The 18,781-nt window shown below is 40.1% G+C and overlaps 1 protein-coding gene across 2 annotated transcripts; it reads right to left on the bottom strand.

Moving 5' to 3' along the window:
- Positions 1-4,509: 4,509 nt before the first annotated feature.
- LOC135567352 (zinc finger protein 664-like) lies at positions 4,510-18,292 on the bottom strand. Of its 2 annotated transcripts, none has more exons than XM_065014781.1 (5): positions 18,183-18,292; positions 17,018-17,256; positions 15,979-16,212; positions 10,596-10,781; positions 4,510-7,925 (listed from the first exon to the last, which is right to left on the bottom strand). In XM_065014781.1, the coding sequence occupies exons 2-5, from the start codon at positions 17,118-17,120 to the stop codon at positions 7,171-7,173; spliced, it is 1,278 nt and encodes a 425-aa protein (XP_064870853.1). In that variant the 5' UTR covers positions 17,121-17,256; positions 18,183-18,292; the 3' UTR covers positions 4,510-7,170. The 2 variants fall into 2 exon arrangements, with proteins under 2 accessions (XP_064870853.1, XP_064870854.1); XM_065014782.1 differs by lacking the exon at positions 18,183-18,292 and adding an exon at positions 17,793-17,949.
- Positions 18,293-18,781: the final 489 nt, after the last annotated feature.

The raw sequence follows: 18,781 nt of genomic DNA, 5'->3' as shown, positions 1-18,781 counted from the left end.
TTTAGAAAATTGATAATCTCTGCATGGATTTGTGTCACTGTATTCACAGGAATGTCCCTGTATTGATGTGTAATATTGTTATTATTGTTGCAGTAAAAAAAAAAAAAAAGTCCGTTGACGCAAACAGAATGGTGCCGCCATTTTACCAGCTCGTGAATTTTATACAAAACCAATAACTTGCCAAACGAATTCAGAAATCTCAAGTAAATATATTATTTAGACGGTTTAAACGTGCTATTACATACCTGTAGTAATACATAGAAACGGACACGAAGATTATCTTCTAGACCGCATCGTTCTAGCGCTTTCTTTATACTGAAGAATGGTGCGCGCCATCCCGGAACTTCCTGTTCTCCCACTAACACCGTCCGTGCATTCCGGGGTCCTTGAGAAGGCCCTACCCCATTACATGAGAAGGGGGTCGTAGCCTCCTCCAGGACACATCTCATTTGCATAGAGTTGATCAAGATGTTGATTGTGTAATGCTATTTCTAGAATATTTGCTGGTCTGTGGTGTGTAATGAGGAGCAACCAGACGCTGTACTTGACACATTTATTAAATGGATTATTCCACTTACTAATAAGCCCAAATTTAAGGAAATTACTGTAAAAACTGTTAAATCTCCTTGGATTGATGAGGAATTGAAAAATTGTATGGGTTGAGAGGGATGAGGCAAAAGGAATGGCAAATAAGTCTGGCAGCCCAACTGATTGGCAAATGTACTGCAAATTAAGAAATCATGTGACTAAACTAAATACAAATAAACTATACTATGAAACAAAGAGAAAGTATATGAAGAATGATAGTAAAAAGCTTTGGAGCACATTAAACAAAATTATGAGAAAAAAAGCCAACTCGGCTCCTTCATACATTGAATCAGATGTCTCTTATCACAAAACCCACTGATATTGCCAAGATAAACACACTTGGGGATGACATGCCAGCAACAAATGCTGACACTACACATCCAAGTATATCTGACCAAATTATGAAAGACAAGAAATGTACTTTTGAATTCCGTAAAGTTGGTAAAAAGATAGTTGTCTTTCAACAATGAGAAGCCACCGGAGTCTGACAATCTACTGGAAAGTGTGTGTCCTCAGGCCTGGAGGGAAGCTAAAGTCATTCCGCTACTAAAGAATAGTAAAGCCCCTTTATTGGCTCAAATAGCTGACCAGTCAGCCTGTCAACAAACTTCGGGACAAAATTATGTTTGAGAAGTACACTCGACACTCAACACTTACACAAATTACTCATGATTGGCTGAGAGAAATTGATGCTAAAATGATTGTGGGGGCTGTCTTGTTAGACTTCAGTGCAGCTTTTGACATTATCGATCATAGTCTGCTGCTGGAAAAACGTATGTGGCTCAACTACGTCTCAATATGAATAATGTGGAAATTGAGCAAGTTGAGGTGACTAAACTGCTTGGAGTAACCCTGGGTTGGAAACTGTGATGGTCAAAACATATTGATACAACAGTAGCTAAGATGGAGAGAAGTCTGTCCATAATAAATAGCTGCTCTGCCTTCTTAACAACACTATCAACAAGGCAGGTCCCTAGTTTTATCGCACCTGGACTACTGTTCAGTAGCTAAGATATGCATATTATTAGTTTAAAAAAACACTATGAAGTTTCTAAAACTGTTTGAAAGATATCTGTGAGTATAACAGAACTCAGATGGCAGACAAAAACCTGAGAAAAAAATCCAACCAGGAGGTGGGAAATCTGAGGTTTGTAGTTTTTCAACTCTTTGCCTATCCAAGATACAGTGTAAATTTGGTCCGATTGCACTTCCTAAGGCTTCCACTAGATGTCAACAGTCTTTAGAACCTTGTTTCAGGCTTCTACTGTGAAGGGGGAGCGAATGAGAGCTGTTTCAACCAGGTGTCTGGCAGAATGCCATGAGCTCAGTCTCACGCACGCCCGTGAGAGCGACCTGCGTTCCATTGCATTTCTAAAGACAAAGGAATTGTCCGGTTGGAACATTATTTAAGATTTATGTTAAAAACATCCTAAAGATTGTTTCTATACATCGTTTGACATGGTTCTACGAACTGTAACAGAACTTTTTGACTTTTTGTGAACTAAACGCACAAACAAAAAGGAGGTATTTGGACATAAATTATGGACTTTGTCGAACAAAAACATTTGTTTTGGAACTGGGATTCCTGTGAGTGCATTCTGATGAAGATTATCAAAGGTAAGTGAATATTTATAATGCTATTTCTGTCTTCTGTTGACTCCACAACATGGCGGGTATCTGTATGGCTTGTTTTTGTGTCTGAGCGCTGTACTCAGATTATTGTATGGTGTGCTTTTTCCGTAAAGCTTTTTTGAAATCTGATACAGCGGTTGCATCAAGGAGAAGTATATCTATAATTCCATGCATAACACTTGTATATTTTATCAATGTTTATTATGAGTATTTCTGTAAATTGATGTGGCTCTCTGCAAAATCCCCGGATGGTTTGGAAGCAAAACATTACTGAACATAACGCGCCAATGTAAACTGAAAAATCTCTATTTCTGCTTTTTGTGACTCTCTTTGGCTGGAAAAATGGCTGTTTTTCTGTAACTAGGTGCTGACCTAACATAATCATATGGTTTACTTTCGTCGTAAAGCTTTTTGAAATCGGACACTGTGGTGGGATTAGCAAGTTTATCTTTAAAATGGTGTATAATACTTAATTATTTTTTATTTTAATTATGAGATTTCTGTTGTTTGAATTTGGCGCCCTGCACTATCTGGAGTGATCAGAGAGTAGACTGAAGAAGTGAAGTAGACAAACTGCCAGTGTTTTAAAGTTCTATGAAATGAGTCTGTGTCGTTACTAACCCTTGTGATAGTGAGTAGAGGATGACACGCCCCTTTTTAGCTTTCAACTCTTACCCACTTTTAGAATAGTTTTATTCCCCTTTTGTGTTGTAAAGCCTACTGATATGAATACATACAGTACCAGCCTACTGATATGAATACATACAGTACCAGCCTACTGATATGAATACATACAGTACCAGCCTACTGATATGAATACATACACTACCAGCCTACTGATATGAATACTTACACTACCAGCCTACTGATATGAATACATACACTACCAGCCAACAGTTTGGACACACCTACTCATTCAAGGGTTTTTCTTTATTTTTTACTATTTTCTACATTGTAGAATAATAGTGTTGTCATCAAAACATATGAAATACACATATGCAATAATGTATTAACCAAAAAAAGTGTTAAACAAATCTAAATATATTTTATATTCTTCAAAGTAGGCACCCTTTGCCTTGATGACAGCTTTGCACACTCTTGGCATTCTCTCAACCAGCTTCAAGAGGTAGTCAGTCACCTGTAATGCATTTCAATTAACGTGTGTGAATTAGTGGAATTTCTTTCCTTCTTAATGTGTTTGAGCCAATCAGTTGCGTTGTGACAAGGTAGGGCTGGTATACAGAATATAGGCCTATTTGGTAAAAGACCAAGTCCATATTGTGGCAAGAACACCTCAATTAAACCATTTGTAACAGAATTTTAGTTAGTCCAGCATTAAGCTTTCCTTTCAACACCATGAAGTGAATCCTTACCACTGCTACACCTGGCTATTGGCCACCGGAGTCTCGTCTGGCAGCCTAACAGGTAATTCAGCCTCATTTACTGCTGATATGACTGACTTGCTTAAACAAATATGGTTTCTACTGACTCCTTGTGGATTTGTGTAAGTCGATAAGAACCTTCTAGTTAAAATAAAGGTTAAATAATAATAATAGAATATGTACATGGTAAAATCACCACTGTAAAACACACAAGGTGTTCACTCTTTAGGCCCACCTTCCTTTCTGCGTCGGACTCCAGCCTCATGTCTGGGGTGGAACATCTACTTCTGAAAGCACCATGCTTAGATTCATAATGACATCTCAGATTGAACTGACACACTGCAAACAAGACACACTGGTTTGAAAGGACAGAAATATGATTAATATATTTTAACAGGACAGGTAGAACAAATGTGTCCCAGTACAGCTTTTACTTCCAGGCTATTATGACACATCTGTCAGTTTCTTCTATGTTCCTGGGCCCAGTATAATAAAAACATATTGTTTTTTGGTCACTACCATTCCATGAAAATAACATGCTATATTTTCTTTATTGTACTGCAATCGTACATTTTTGTATGGGCTGTTCTTCACATCAGGGTGCTGCTGCAGGTTCTCTGCGTCTCTTGACCATGTAAGGCGGGCCGGGCACAAAGCTCAAGTCGCGCTCTCCACTTTCCTCCATTAGTTATTTATCAAGCTGATAACACATCACTCCTGATAGACACAAGCAAAAACTCTTGCATAAATGTAGCAGCTATACACCTCATTAGCGATCTGACATGCTGTATTGCATGGAAACTGTAGGCTACTAACAGCAGCAGCTACATAGTCTAGTTTACTATGGTCCTGTCCCTCTGGCCAGGGTAAACAAAGTGGTAATGTTGTGTATTGTATATACAGTATGTCACTTCAAACAGTTTATTTCATTTAAGAGAAAAAAAGTGGTTGCCCTACATTTTATTTTTACCTTTATTTAACCAGGCAAGTCAGTTAAGAACAAATTCTTATTTTCAATGACGGCCTAGGAACAGTGGGTTAACTGCCTGTTCAGGGGCAGAACGACAGATTTGTACCTTGTCATCTCGGGGGTTTGAACTTACAACCTTCCGGTTACTAGTCCAACACTCTAACCACTAGGCTAACCCGCCGAACATAAATTTATCTACAAACATTTTTCATTACAATCTTGTCACTTAGCAGATGCTCTTATCCAGAGCAACTTACAGGACAAATACGGTTTAATTGCCTTGCTCAAGGGCACAATGACAGACTTTTCACCTAGTCGGCTTGGGATTCAAACCAGCAACCTTTCAGTTACTGGCCCAACACTCTTAACCGCTAGGCTACCTGCCACCAGATCAATTAACTTCAATACAGTTATTCAAATACATTCATCATCAATGACTAAAATAATAAATCTAGTATTAAAAGACAATTTTAATAAACACAAGTAGATTCACTGTTTAAACAAAAGTTGAGTAATATTAAATAATCGACCCAAACAAAAAGTTGAGTAATATTAAATAATCGACCCAAACAAATGCTTAAAAGTGATCATCACACCATCTTTATCTGATATACATTGTGTACAAAAAATCTTCCTAATATTGAGTTGCACCCCCCCTTTGTCCTCAGAATTAGCCTCAATTTGTCTGGACTATCCAAGGTGTTGAGATCATTCCACAGGGATTCTGGCCCAATTCTTCCCACAATTGTGTCTAGCTGGGAGTCGATCTCTACTCCGAATAGCTTGTTTCATCTCCTGCCACAGATGGACAATTGGATTGAGATCTGGTGACTCGCTGTCATGCTGAATTCGCTGTCATGTTCTTGGAACCATTCCTGGACAAGCCTTGTGGCATAATCCTGCTGAAGAAATCTATTTGCAGATGGATACACTGCTGCAGTGAATCTGATTGGCCATGATGTTTAGAAATCCTGTGGTATTCAAAGTTGCTCCACTTTTATCAAGGGGCCCAGAGTGTGGCATGAATACAAACTCCACACCATCACCACCAGCCTGCAAAGATGACACGAGGCATGATGGATGTACTAGTGGTTTCCTGTATACCCTAGTCCTCCCATCATGACACAGCAGGAACAGGGATTCATCAGGCCAGGCAATGTTTTTCAAATTCTCCAGCGTCGTCTTTTCATTTCTTAGCCAACTCCAACTGCAGTATCTTGTTTTCTGCTGAAAGCTAATGGGGATCCAAAATAAATTCATAATAAAAACCACATCATTAAGGATTATAGTTTTCAGCTGGGTTCACCTATGTCATGGAAAGAGCAGGCGTCTCTTCATGTTTTGTACACTCTGTACATGTTGTGTCTACCAGCTCATTCCCACGGAAAAATGCAGAGAGAAGCAGTACCACCCAGTCAACAACTCCATTGTGAGACGCCTCACAGAGGATATTAAAGCCTAAGGCCAAATCCAAGGCCATCTCAATATCTTTACAGTATAATCTAACAAAACACACCAAAACTGACAAGGTGCACACTGATCAGTAAAGAGAGGATAATATACATACTATAACGCTCCCTCTCCTCTGCACAGTTCTCTCACAGTGAGAAACTATAGGTTTACAATACAGTGTTCTACGCTTTCTTCATTTGATCCAATTCAACGTTGCCAATTATTTTATGAGATGAGAATTAAGTTGAGTGTCAAATCTTAGTTGGATTGAGAGAACTGATGAGGTTTCTCTCCTTTATGTACACATTGGTGTCGTTTTAAATGGCCCAATCTGTAGAATCTCTTCTCACAGTCAATGAATGCAGTGATAAGGCTTCTCTCCTGTGTGTACACGTTCAAGTCATTTTAAGTGGCACAGAAGATAGAAACTTGACGCACAGTCAGAGCAGATGACTGCTTCTGTAGTAGCAGAATCAGAATTAGTTAGGTAACATTGATAAATAAGAGGTTGTATTTACATAATAATGCTTATGTGAGATATTTGTCATTAGAATGTCTTCTTTTGGATAATACTGTTTGCAGTTATCCCTTCTCTGCCAGGGCTTAGTCACATTGGGCCCCAGAGAGGGGAGAGGTCAGGCCTGTCTTCTTATGGGAATGTGTCTAACTATTTACATGTCCTCTCTGAGGTTGCCCTTATCTTGATTTAGTATATGACCTAAGAGGCTCACTGTCTTTTCTGATCTTGTCCAGGAGGGGGTGTATTTGATATATGCCATTGGATGAGGTAATGTTTTTGGTTCTAAGTGGGAGCAAGAACAAGATAAGAACTTAGTTTAGGAGACCAAACTGAACGATAATTTATAGCCAATGCTGTCTGGCTATGTGTGTCTTTGCTATAAAGGATCTCAGTTGCCAATATGTAAGAACTCTCAGAGAATTCATTTATAGACACTGAATTGATCTGAGAGTCACAGGGCTATGGTGACGCTCATATAATTAAAGATGGACTTTATGATAACTCTGACTTGTGTGTGGTTTGCTCTCTCGTGATTTGGTAATACAGGAAATTTCCACAACCCTTCTCTCCTATGTGTGCTCTCTGATGACCTTTAAGCTCAGCTGTTGTTTTAACACATTTTCCAGTCAGATCAATGGTCCTTTCTGTTGACCTTGGTGTCTTTTTAAGGTGCTTAGTCGAGAAAACCTCTTTCCACAGTCAGAGCAGGAGTAAGGCTTCTCTCCTGTGTGTGTTCTCTGATGGCGATTTAGCTCAGTTGATGTTGTGAAGCATTTTACACAGTCAGAGCATACGTAAGGCTTCTCTCCTGTATGCATACGTTCATGTGATTTTAAGTTGCTCAGTAGAGAGAACCTCTTCCCACAGTCAGAACAGGAGTAAGGATTCTCTCCTGTATGTATACGTACATGTGCTTTTAAGTTGCTCAGTTGAGAGAAACTCTTTCCACAGTCAGAGCAGGAGTAAGGCTTCTCTCCTGTGTGTGTTCTCTGATGACGTTTTAGCTCAGTTGATGTTGTGAAGCATTTTACACAGTCAGAGCATACGTAAGGCTTCTCTCCTGTATGTATGCGTTCATGTCGTTTTAAGTTGCTCAGTAGAGAGAAACTCTTTCCACAGTCAGAGCAGGTCACAGGCTTCTCTCCTGTGTGTATCCGTTCATGCACTCTCTGATGAATGATCAGAACCTCTAATGTTGTGAAATTCTTCCCACAGTCAGCACAGGAATACAGATTCTCTCCTGTGTGTATTTTTAGGTGTATTTTCAGCTTTGATAGAAATGGGAAAATCTCCTCACAATGTGGGCAGTGATGAGATCTCTTAGCGCTATGATCTTCCTGCTGTTGCTCTCTGGATGCAGAGAACGTGGCAACATGGTTTCCTGTGTGAACAACATCAGAAGAACTAGTCAGTTGGTGGACAAACTTACTCATTCAATGGTTTTTCTTTATTTTTACTATTTTCTACATTGTAGAATAAGTGAAGACATCGAAACTATGAAATAACACATATGGAATCATGTAGTAACCAAAAAAAGTGTTAAAATAAATCTAAATATATTTTAGATTCTTCAAAGTAGCCACCCTTTGCCTTGATGACAGCTTTGCACACTTGGCATTATCTCAACCAGCTTCACCTGGAAGGCTTTTCCAACAGTCATGAAGGAGCTCCCACTTCTGCTGAGCACTTGTGTTGGCTGCTTTTCCTTCACTCTGCAGTCCAACTCATCCTAAACCATCTCAATTGGGTTGAGGTCGGGGGATTGTGGAGGCCAGGTCATCTGATGCAGCACTCAATCACTCTCATTCTAAGTCAAATAGCCCTTACACAGCCTGGAGGGGTGTTTTGGGTCATTGTCCTGTTGAAAAACAAATGAGTCCCACTAAGCCCATACCAGATGGGATGGCATATTGCTGCAGACTGATGTGGTAGCCATGCTGGTTAATAAATCACTGAGTGTTACCAGCAAAGAACTCCACCATCACACCTCCATGCTTCACGGTGAGAACCACACATGCAGAGATCATTCATTCACCTACTCTGTATCTCACAAAGACACAGAAGTTGGAACCAAAAATCTGAAATTTGGACTAATCACACCAAATTACAGATTTCCCCTGGTCTAATGTCAATTGCTCGTGTTTCTCTAGCCCAAGCAAGTCTCTTCTTATTGGTGTCCTTTAGTAGCGGTTTATTTGCATCAATTCGACCATGAAGGCCTGATTCACACAGTCTCCTCTGAACAGTTGATGTTGATGTGTCTGTTACTTGAACTCTGAAGCTGGTAACTCTAATTAACTTATCCCCTGCAGCAGAGGTAACTCTGGGTCTTCCTTTCCTGTGGCAGTCCTCGGAGAGTCAGTTTCATCATAGTGCTTGATGGTTTTTTTCAACTGCGCTTGAAGAAACTTTCTAAGTTCTATAAAATGTTCTAACCCTAGGAATTGATTGACCTTTATGTCTTAAAGTAATGGACTGTCATTTCTCTTTGCTTATTTGAGCTGTTCTTGACATAATATGGCCTTGCTCTTTTACCAAATAGGGCTTTCTTCTGTATACCACCCCTACCTTGTCACAATACAACTGATTGGCTAAAACGCATTAAGGAAAGAAATTCCACAAATTAACTTTCAACAAGGCACACCTGTTAATTGAAATGCATTCCAGGTGACTTCCTCATAAAGCTGGTTGAGAGAATGCCAAGAGTGTGCAAAGCATTCATCAAGGCAAAGGGTGGCTACTTTGAATAATCTCACTTTTTTGGTTACTACATGATTACATATGTGTTACTTAAAGTTTGTTTTCGCTTATATTACAATGTAGAAAATAGTAAAAATAAATAAAACCTTGGAATAAGTAGGTGTCCAAACCTTTGAAAGGTACTGTCCATGTCAATCAAATTTATTTTATAAACACTTTTTACATCAGCAGTTGTCACAAAATGCTTTTCAGAAACGGGTCTGTAGGTTCATGCTCTGTTTATCCGACTCAGCCTAAAACACCAATGAGCAAACAATGCAGGTGTAGAAGCACAGCGTCTCTTCGGAAAAGTTAGAAAGAAACACAGAGGGAACCAGGCCCAAAGGGGTGGCCAGTCCTCTTCTGGTTGTACTTAGTGACATATGTATTCGTAATCAGTAGGCTGTACAATACAGGGGAATAAAACTATTCTAAAAGTGGGTAAAAGTCATAAATGAGGCATATCATCCTCCACTCACTATCACAAGGGTTAGTAACTACACAGACTCATTTCATATCATCCTCCACTCACTATCACAAGGGTTAGTAACTACACAGACTCATTTAATATCATCCTCCACTCACTATCACAAGGGTTAGTAACTACACAGACTCATTTCATCATCATCCTCCACTTTCACTATTACAAGGGTTAGTAACTACACAGACTCATTTCATATCATCCTCCACTCACTATCACAAGGGTTAGTAACTACAAGACTCATTTGCATATCATCCTCCACTCACTATCACAGGGGTTAGTAACTATACAGACTCATTTCATATCATCCTCCACTCACTATCACAAGGGTTTTTATAACTACACAGACTCATTTCATATCATCCTCCACTCACTATCACAGGGGTTAGTAACTATACAGACTCATTTCATATCATCCTCCACTCACTATCACAAGGGTTAGTAACTACACAGACTCATTTCATATCATCCTCCACTCACTATCACAAGGGTTAGTAACTACACAGACTCATTTCATATCATCCTCCACTCACTATCACAAGGGTTAGTAACTACACAGACTCATTTCATATCATCCTCCACTCACTATCACAAGGGTTAGTAACTACACACACTCATTTCATAGAACTTTAAAACACTGGCAGATTGTCTACTTCACTTCTTTAGTCTACTAATAAAACAAATGCTGACAATACTGGTGTCAAACCATGCAAGTCTTAGTAGCATGAAACAACATCTACCTTCTCATTGAAACAGTTCTACTGCAACTTTTCATGCACAGTGGGAAGTTGTAATGAACAACAAACTTAGTTAGATGGAACCTGCTCTTACCATGAGAAACAGACTCCCCAATCTTCTCCTCCTCCTCCTCTTCTTCATCTTTAATGATGACATTCAGCTCCAGTGTTTGACTGCAGTCTTCCAGCTTCACTGATGTCATCTCTGGATCCTGCAGTGCAAACTGGGCTCCACTGTCACAATCAGGACCCAGTGAATGAATATAGGTTTGGACATAGTCTGGAATGAGAGAGGCAGGCTGGGTTTGTACTCACTATTGATGTAACCGGTCTGACTTAATTCTAGTCGTCCTGTAGTAACAATGAGACACAAAAGTTATTGTCTTGACAGTTCTGGCACTTTCTTTATTCTCTAAAAATATATTATATTTCTTCTTGTTCAATTATTTAATTCAGTACTTGACTTGGACTGAAATAGGTGCCGGTACTGTTTATATTTAGGTTCAGCAGCTCCACAATACTGTTGAGCTAATATTCTAGAAGAGGAACATGAGCTCAAACAGTAGATATTTGAGGTGCCGGTACTCAGTCAAGCACTGATCTCATTTCAAAAGATCTGGTAGCTAAGCATTGACAACAAAACATTACGTAATTCAAATGAGACAAAGTACAAGCTTTAAATTAGACTACACAATGTAAGTGCACTTAAACCATAGTAGACTCCACAAATTCACATACAGTGGGGCAAAAAAAGAATTTAGTCAGCCACCAATTGTGCAAGTTCTCCCACTTAAAAAGATGAGAGGCCTGTAATTTTCATCATAGGTAAACTTAAACTATGACAGACAAACTGAGAGAGAAAAAAAATCCAGAAAATCACATTGCAGGATATTTAATGAATTTATTTGTAAATTATGGTGGAAAATAAGTATTTGGTCAACAACAAAAGTTTATCTCAATACTTTGTTATATACCCTTTGTTGGCAATGACAGAGGTCAAACGTTTTCTGTAAGTCTTCACAAGGTTTTCTTTATTCTGAAGAATGGTGCCTGCCTGGAACTTCCTGTTCCCCCACTACCACAGTGCAGTGACAGATAAAACAAGACAGATATTTCACCAGATGTATAAATGTGAAGCATCCGCTTAGCGTTTCCACTCACTACCAAATATGGTAGTGAGAGGAAGCCCACTGGCAGAAGACGGAACGAGATGGATTTTGGCCGACATTCTGCAAATGTTCTAAATCGATGAAACACCTGATCTTAATACAGTTCTGTTTCCAAAACGAAAATATTTTATGAACAGAGTGGACTAAGATCTGTAGACTTATATTTTATGAACAGAGTGAAAGATCAGAGAACAGAGTGGACTAAGATCTGTAGACTTATATTTTATGAACAGAGTGGACTAAGATCTGTAGACTTATATTTTATGAACAGAGTGGACTAAGATCTGTAGACTTATATTTTATGAACAGAGTGGACTAAGATCTGTAGACTTATATTTTATGAACAGAGTCTACAGTTGTAGACTTATATTTAATGAACAGAGTGGACTAAGATCTGTAGACTTTACCATTTGCAACAGTTTTAAATAATTGCGTAATTTAGAAGGAACGTAAAAGCGAATTGAGTTATTGCACACGAGCGATTCACAGAAGAGTTCCCTAACAGAAACGTGCAGATGTGTTGTATAACGCACCAGTAGGATCTCGCTGACTCGTGCTTGGCTCTGCCCACTATGACTGATCTGTTCCCATTGGAAACCACCAGCTGTGGTCTAATCTTGGATTAGTTGTAAAAAAAAACAAAAAAACTTGTGCAATTGTCCATTCATTCAGGGAGTGAGCTGCACATCATTGGGTGAGTCAAGCTTGATTAGGACTATAACTTCCTCCTCATATTGTACAATGTGTTTCTCCTCACACCTGGCCTAGACTATTGATGGATTAGAGACAAGGTTGTTTTTATTGATCTCAGATTCTCCGTTTGTCAGTGTCAAAGCAGCCTGTCATTTTGGTCATTTGAGAGGTATTAAACCTGGACGACGCGGAGCAGAATTGGCCCAGCGTTGTCCGGGTTTGGCAGCCATTGTAAATAACAATTGGGTCTTAACTGACTTGCCTAGTTAAATAAATAAAATAATAATTTACCTTTTAAGATTCTGTGAAAGTCTCCAGTCATCTAAAATTGCATGACATTTGTTTTTAAAAGGCCACATTTTTCCTGAACTCTAGGCTACAAAAACTGAACAACTTCCGCAAGTGGCTCCACACCTCTGCTCTTTGCCAGAACGCTAAAGTCACGATAATGCATGCAATACTTTATTATAAAGGTATTTTATTTAATGTCTTCTGGTACCTCAGAGCCCCCCCAGGTCACCCCCCCCTCTTGGGATCACTTCTGGTTCCAGCACCTCACAATTTACTAATGAAGCACTGGAGAAGTGGGTAGCTGCTGCTGCCTCCTCTGGGACACGTCTCCTTTACATAGAGTTATTCAGGCTGTTGATTGTGGCCTGTGGAATGTTGTCCCACTCCTTTTCAGTGGCTGTGTGAAATGCCTGGATATTCGCAGGAACAAGCTGTCGCAGACATCGATCCAGAACATCCCAAACATGCTCAAAGGGTGACATTTCTGAGTATGCAGGCCTGGGACATTTTCAGCATTTTCAATTGTGTCCAGATCCTTGCGACATGGGGCAGTGTATTGTCATGCTGAAACATGAGGTGATGGCAGCTGATGAATGGCAGGACAATGGGCCTCAGGATCTTGTCATGGTATCTCTGTGCATTCAAATTGCCATCGATAAAATGCAATTGTGTTTGTTGTTTGTAGCTTATGCCTGCCCATATCATAACCCTGATACCACCATGGGGCACTCTGTTCACAACACTGACATCAGCAAACCACACGCCCACACAACACCATACACGGCAGTCTGCAGATGTGAGGCTAGTTGGGCATACTGACAAATTCTCTAAAACAACAAAGGTAGAGAACATTAACTGATCTGGCAACAGCTCTGGTGGAAAATCCTGCAGTCAGCTTGCCAATTGCATGCTCCCTTAAAACTTCAGACATCTGTGGCTTTGTGTTGTGTGATTTTTTTTTTGCCCATTTGAGTGGCATTTTTGTATTTATTAGAGATCACCATAAGCTGCTGCCAAGCACCTACTCTTGTCTCCAGCACAAGGTGCACCTGTGTATGATAATCATGCTATTTAATCAGCTTCTTGATATGCCACACCTGTGAGGTGGATGGATTATCTTGGCAAAGGAGAAATGCTCACTAACGGGGATGTAAAACAAATGTGCACAAAATTTGACAGGAATAAATTTGTGTGTGTGGAACATTTCTGGGATATTTTATTTCACCTCATGAAACCAACATTTTGCATGGTTTGCTTATATGTTTGTTCAGTGTATACAGTATTTTTTTTTATCATGCAAAAACTATCAATAACGAAATGTAAATTAAACTAAATCAGCCTGCTTTTCTGTTCTAACCAGGTCCCTACACAGGCTGAGAAGGATCCTGTAAGAGCAGAACATTATCTGGTGACAGTAGTCCTTGTAGTCTTGGAGGCCCAAAAACTTCTCAGCTGCAGATATAATGATGTCCAGCTTCTTGGACGTCTTGTGCAGTACAATTAATAACTGTGGCTATAAATACTAAAAACATCCACCTTCACAATAAGTGTATTCAGATCACTTGATTGACGTACAACATTTACAACTGGTTGAGGTGCATCCACCTCCATATCTTCTATAGAACTGTGGCCTCTTGCCCTTATAACTCTCTTAAATACACTCAGGATGTAGTCATTAAAACTCGTTTTTCAACCACTCCACACATTTCTTGTTAACAAACTAAAGTATTTGCAAGTCGGTTAAAGACATCTAATTTGTGCATGGCACAAGTCATTTTTCCAACAATTGTTTACAGACAGATTATTTCACTTTTAATTCACTATATCACAATTCCAGTGGGTCAGAAGTTTACATACACTAAGTTGACTGTGCCTTTAAACAGCTTGGAAAATGATGTCATGGCTTTAGAAACTTCTGATAGGCTAATTTACATTATTTGAGTCAATTGGAGGTTTACCTGTGGATGTATTTCAAGGTCAACCTTCAAACGTAGTGCCTCTGCTTGACATCATGGGAAAATAAAAAATAAATAAGCCAAGACAAATTGTAGACCTCCACAAGTCTGGTTCATCTTTGGGAGCAATTTCCAAACACCTGAATGTAACACGTTCATCTGTACAAAAAATTGCACGCAAGTATAAACACCTTCTTTGGGATTTGGTTGGCGGATCACATCCAACTCTTAGGTGCCTACACCTCCACCTACTGTACTGGTGTGAGGCCATTCATAGCCTACATACATTCAATTCATTGATATGCTAATTAATACAAAATTGCCCCGCCAACTATTTGCCCTCTAAAAAATGTGAGGAAAAATGTTATTGGTTCGTGCAGTAGACTGTGACCTCCTCCTCAGCCCCAATTGGCAGTACGCCCAGAACATTGTTCAGTTTCAAGGTCTGAGCACACGCAACAGCAAAATGTTAATTATGAATTATCAATAATGAATAAGCTAAATCATGCAAATATAACTTGTCTGAGTAAGCAGCATAAAGGAGAACTACCAGGACTGCCCCGGCAGAGCTCCCGACCAACGTATACTATGGTTCTTTAAGTTTGATGGAACCTCTCTAGCTTGTTGATAATAAAGAATGATTCCTTTAAGTTTGACTGAGTCCCATTGTGGTGATTTTCTATAAACGCAACAAAACAAAAAAACACCCCAGACCATGACAGACCCTCCACCTCACTCTGAAAAACACCAAAAGAAAGATGCGCAGGGTCCCTGCTGATCTGTGTGAACGTGCATTATGCATGCTGCAAGGAGGCATGAGGACTGCAGATGTGGCCAGGGCAATAAATTGCCATGTCTGTACTGTGAGACACCTAAGACAGCGCTACAGGGAGAAAGGACGGACAGCTGACCATCCTCACAGTGGCAAACCACGTGAAACAACACCTGCACAGGATCGGTACATCCGAACATCACACCTACAGGACAGGTAGAGGATGGCAACAACTGCCCAAGTTACACCAGGAACGCACAATCCCTCCATCAGTGCTCAGACTGTCCACAATACGCTGAGAGAGGCTGGACTGAGGGCTTGTCGGCCTGTTGTCAGGCAGGTCCTTACCAGACATCACCAGCAAAACCTTTGCCTATGGGCACAAATTCCCCCCAGAAATGTCTGGGAACTTGCAGGTGCCTTGGTGGAAGAGTGGGGCAACATCTCACAGTAAGAACTGGCAAATCTGGTGCAGTCCATGAGGATGAGATGTACTGCAGTACTTAAACAGTTCATCATGAAACAGTTCTACCGCAACTTTTCATACACAGTGGGAAGTTGTAACGAACAACAAAATTAGATAGAACCTGCTCTTACCATGAGAAACCGATGTCCCAATCTTCTCCTCCTCTTCTTCCTCTTTAATGTTGACATTCAGCTCCAGTGTTTGACTGCAGTCTTCCAGCTTCACTGATGCCATCTCTGGATCCTGCAGTGCAAACTGGGCTCCACTGTCACAATCAGGACCCAGTGACTGTCGGTTTGGACTCAGTGTGGAATGAGAGAGGCAGGCTGGGTTTGTCCTCACTGTTGATGTTAACGGTCTCATACCTGAGTCGGCAAGTAGTACAAGAGAAACAGACACCCTCGTAAAACTGACTATCCTACCAAATCCTTGACTTTGGCAATGTCATTTACAAAATAACCTCCAATACTCTACTCAACAAATTGGATGCAGTCTATCACAGTGCCATCCGTTTTGTCACCAAAGCCTCATATACTACCCACCACTGCGACCTGTACACTCTCGTTGGCTGGCCATCGCTCGTACTCGTCGCCAAACCCACTCCAGGTCATCTATAAGTATTTTCTAGGTAAAGCCCCGCCTTATCTCAGCTCACTGGTCACCATAGCAGCACCCACTCATAGCACGCTCCCAGCAGGTATATCTCTCTAGTCATCCCCAAAGCCAACTGCTCATTTGGCCACCTGTCCTTCCAGTTCTCTGCTGCAAATGACTAACTAATTGCAAAAATCACTGAAGCTGGAGACACTCACTAACTTTAAGCATCAGCTGTCAGAGCAGCTTACCGATCATTGCACCTGTACACAGCCCATCTGTAAATAGCCCACCAAACTACCTCATCCCCATATTGTTATTTATTTTTGCTATTTTGCACCCCAGTATCTCTACTTGCACATCATCATCTGCACATCTATCACTCCAGTGTTAATGCTAAATTGTAATTATTTCGCCACTATGGCCAGTTGTAAATGAGAACTCGTTCTCAACTGGCCCACCTGGTTAAATAAAGGTGAAATCAAATAAATAAAACAGTTCTACAGCAACTCTTCATGCACAGTGGGAAGTTGGAATGAAAAACACCAACTTAAGTTAGATATAACCTGTGCTTACCATGAGAAACAGATGTCCCAATCTTCTCCTCCTCTTCTTCATCTTTAATGTTGACGTTCAGCTCCAGTGTTTGACTGCAGTCTTCCAGCTTCACTGATGCCATCTCTAGATCCTGCAGTGCAAACTGTGCTCCACTGTCACAATCAGGACCCAGTGACTGTAGGTTTGAACTCAGTGTGGAAGGAGAGAGGAAGGCTGGGTTTGTCCTCACTGTTGATGTTACTGGCCTCAGACTTAATCTGAGTCAGCCAGTAGTAATAAAGAGAAACGGACACAAAAGTTAGTGCCAGAACTGTCAAGACTTACTTTATTCTCTAAAAATATTGTTAATATTTAGGTGCAGGAGCTCCACAATACTGTTGAGCTAATATTCTATAAGAGGAACATGAGCTCAAACAGTAGAAATTTGAGGTGCTGGTACTCAGCTCCGGTGAGCTCCTGTCCAAGTCAAGCACTGATCTCATTTCAATAGATCTGGTAACTAAGCATTGACAAAACATTCACATTAGACAAAGTATACACTTTAAATTAGGCTACACAACTTAAATTCACTTAATCTATAGTAGATTTCCTGAATTCACAAATGCCTCAAAACCATTTAGTACAAGGTTGCAGTATGTTTCTCTGTACTATTTTCCTGAATAACCTTTCCCTGTATTGTTTCAATCAAAACCAATGGTATTTCCGTTCACACCACAGTAACATTTATAGATAGAGAGAAACAACTGAATGTCTCTGAATATTAGTACACATGTAGAAAACTGATAATCATTACATTTAGCTCCAAAACAGTAGTGCAACCGTAAAATTGTCTTTCTCTGCTGCACCCTCAGTGCAGTACGTTGATGCAGACCGAGGGGGATCCGCCATTTTACCATCTCCTGAACTATACACAAAACCAAAAACGACGTGTAAAACGAACCCAGAAATTTAAAATAAATGGATCCTTAATGAAATGACCTTGACGAAATTATATACATCCACTCAGACTAACCCAAAGTCACTATGTGATATGTAAAAAAAAAAAAAGTGATCACGTTCACTCACGCGTTTTGACATTAAAATAGCACATAAAAACTTTATCAAGCGTGATAATACCTTGACGTATTTGTTACCTAGCATGTTATTACATGTTCTTTAGATATTAGAACGTGCTATTACATACCAGTAGTAATACATTAGAAAGGGACACTAAAGTTGTCGTCTCGACTGCACAATTCTGGCGTATCCTTTATTCTGAAGAATGATGCGCGCTTGCGCGGAACTTCCGGTTCCCCCACTACCAGTTTCTAAACCTAGAGACGTAAAAACGCGAGACTTCAGAGAACGCTTGTGAAGCGGACCAATCCGGGGTTTGACAAGTCAATGAGAGAAATGAACAATTCTGATACTTTTGCAGCGGCTAATGGGCATCCTAATAAATACCAAAAAGATTCAGTCGGCACACACTTGAAACATGGCCATTCCTTTTATCAATTTTATAACTGCAGTGGTTTATTCACAATAGCTCTCACTGCGTATCTTACATATCTCAGCATCACGTGAATAGGCAGACACTCTTCACTCTTCCAGCGAAACTCCAGATATAACACATTTTTTGCTACCCTACTTCGAAAAACAATGCTCTCTCCTTCTGCTCTTCTGAGACGCATGAAATCAAAACAAAACCACTACTGGTCACTGACTGACTCTACCTTTCCTCATGCCTCCTTTACCATCTTCCTGACCTCAAATGATCTCCCAAAATGCACAATTGTTGATGAA

The sequence above is a fragment of the Oncorhynchus nerka genome, unplaced genomic scaffold (genome assembly GCF_034236695.1).
Source record: "Oncorhynchus nerka isolate Pitt River unplaced genomic scaffold, Oner_Uvic_2.0 unplaced_scaffold_2118, whole genome shotgun sequence".
In the NCBI taxonomy this organism is placed as follows: Eukaryota; Metazoa; Chordata; class Actinopteri; order Salmoniformes; family Salmonidae; genus Oncorhynchus; species Oncorhynchus nerka.
This window is presented reverse-complemented; position numbering and strand designations above follow the sequence as displayed.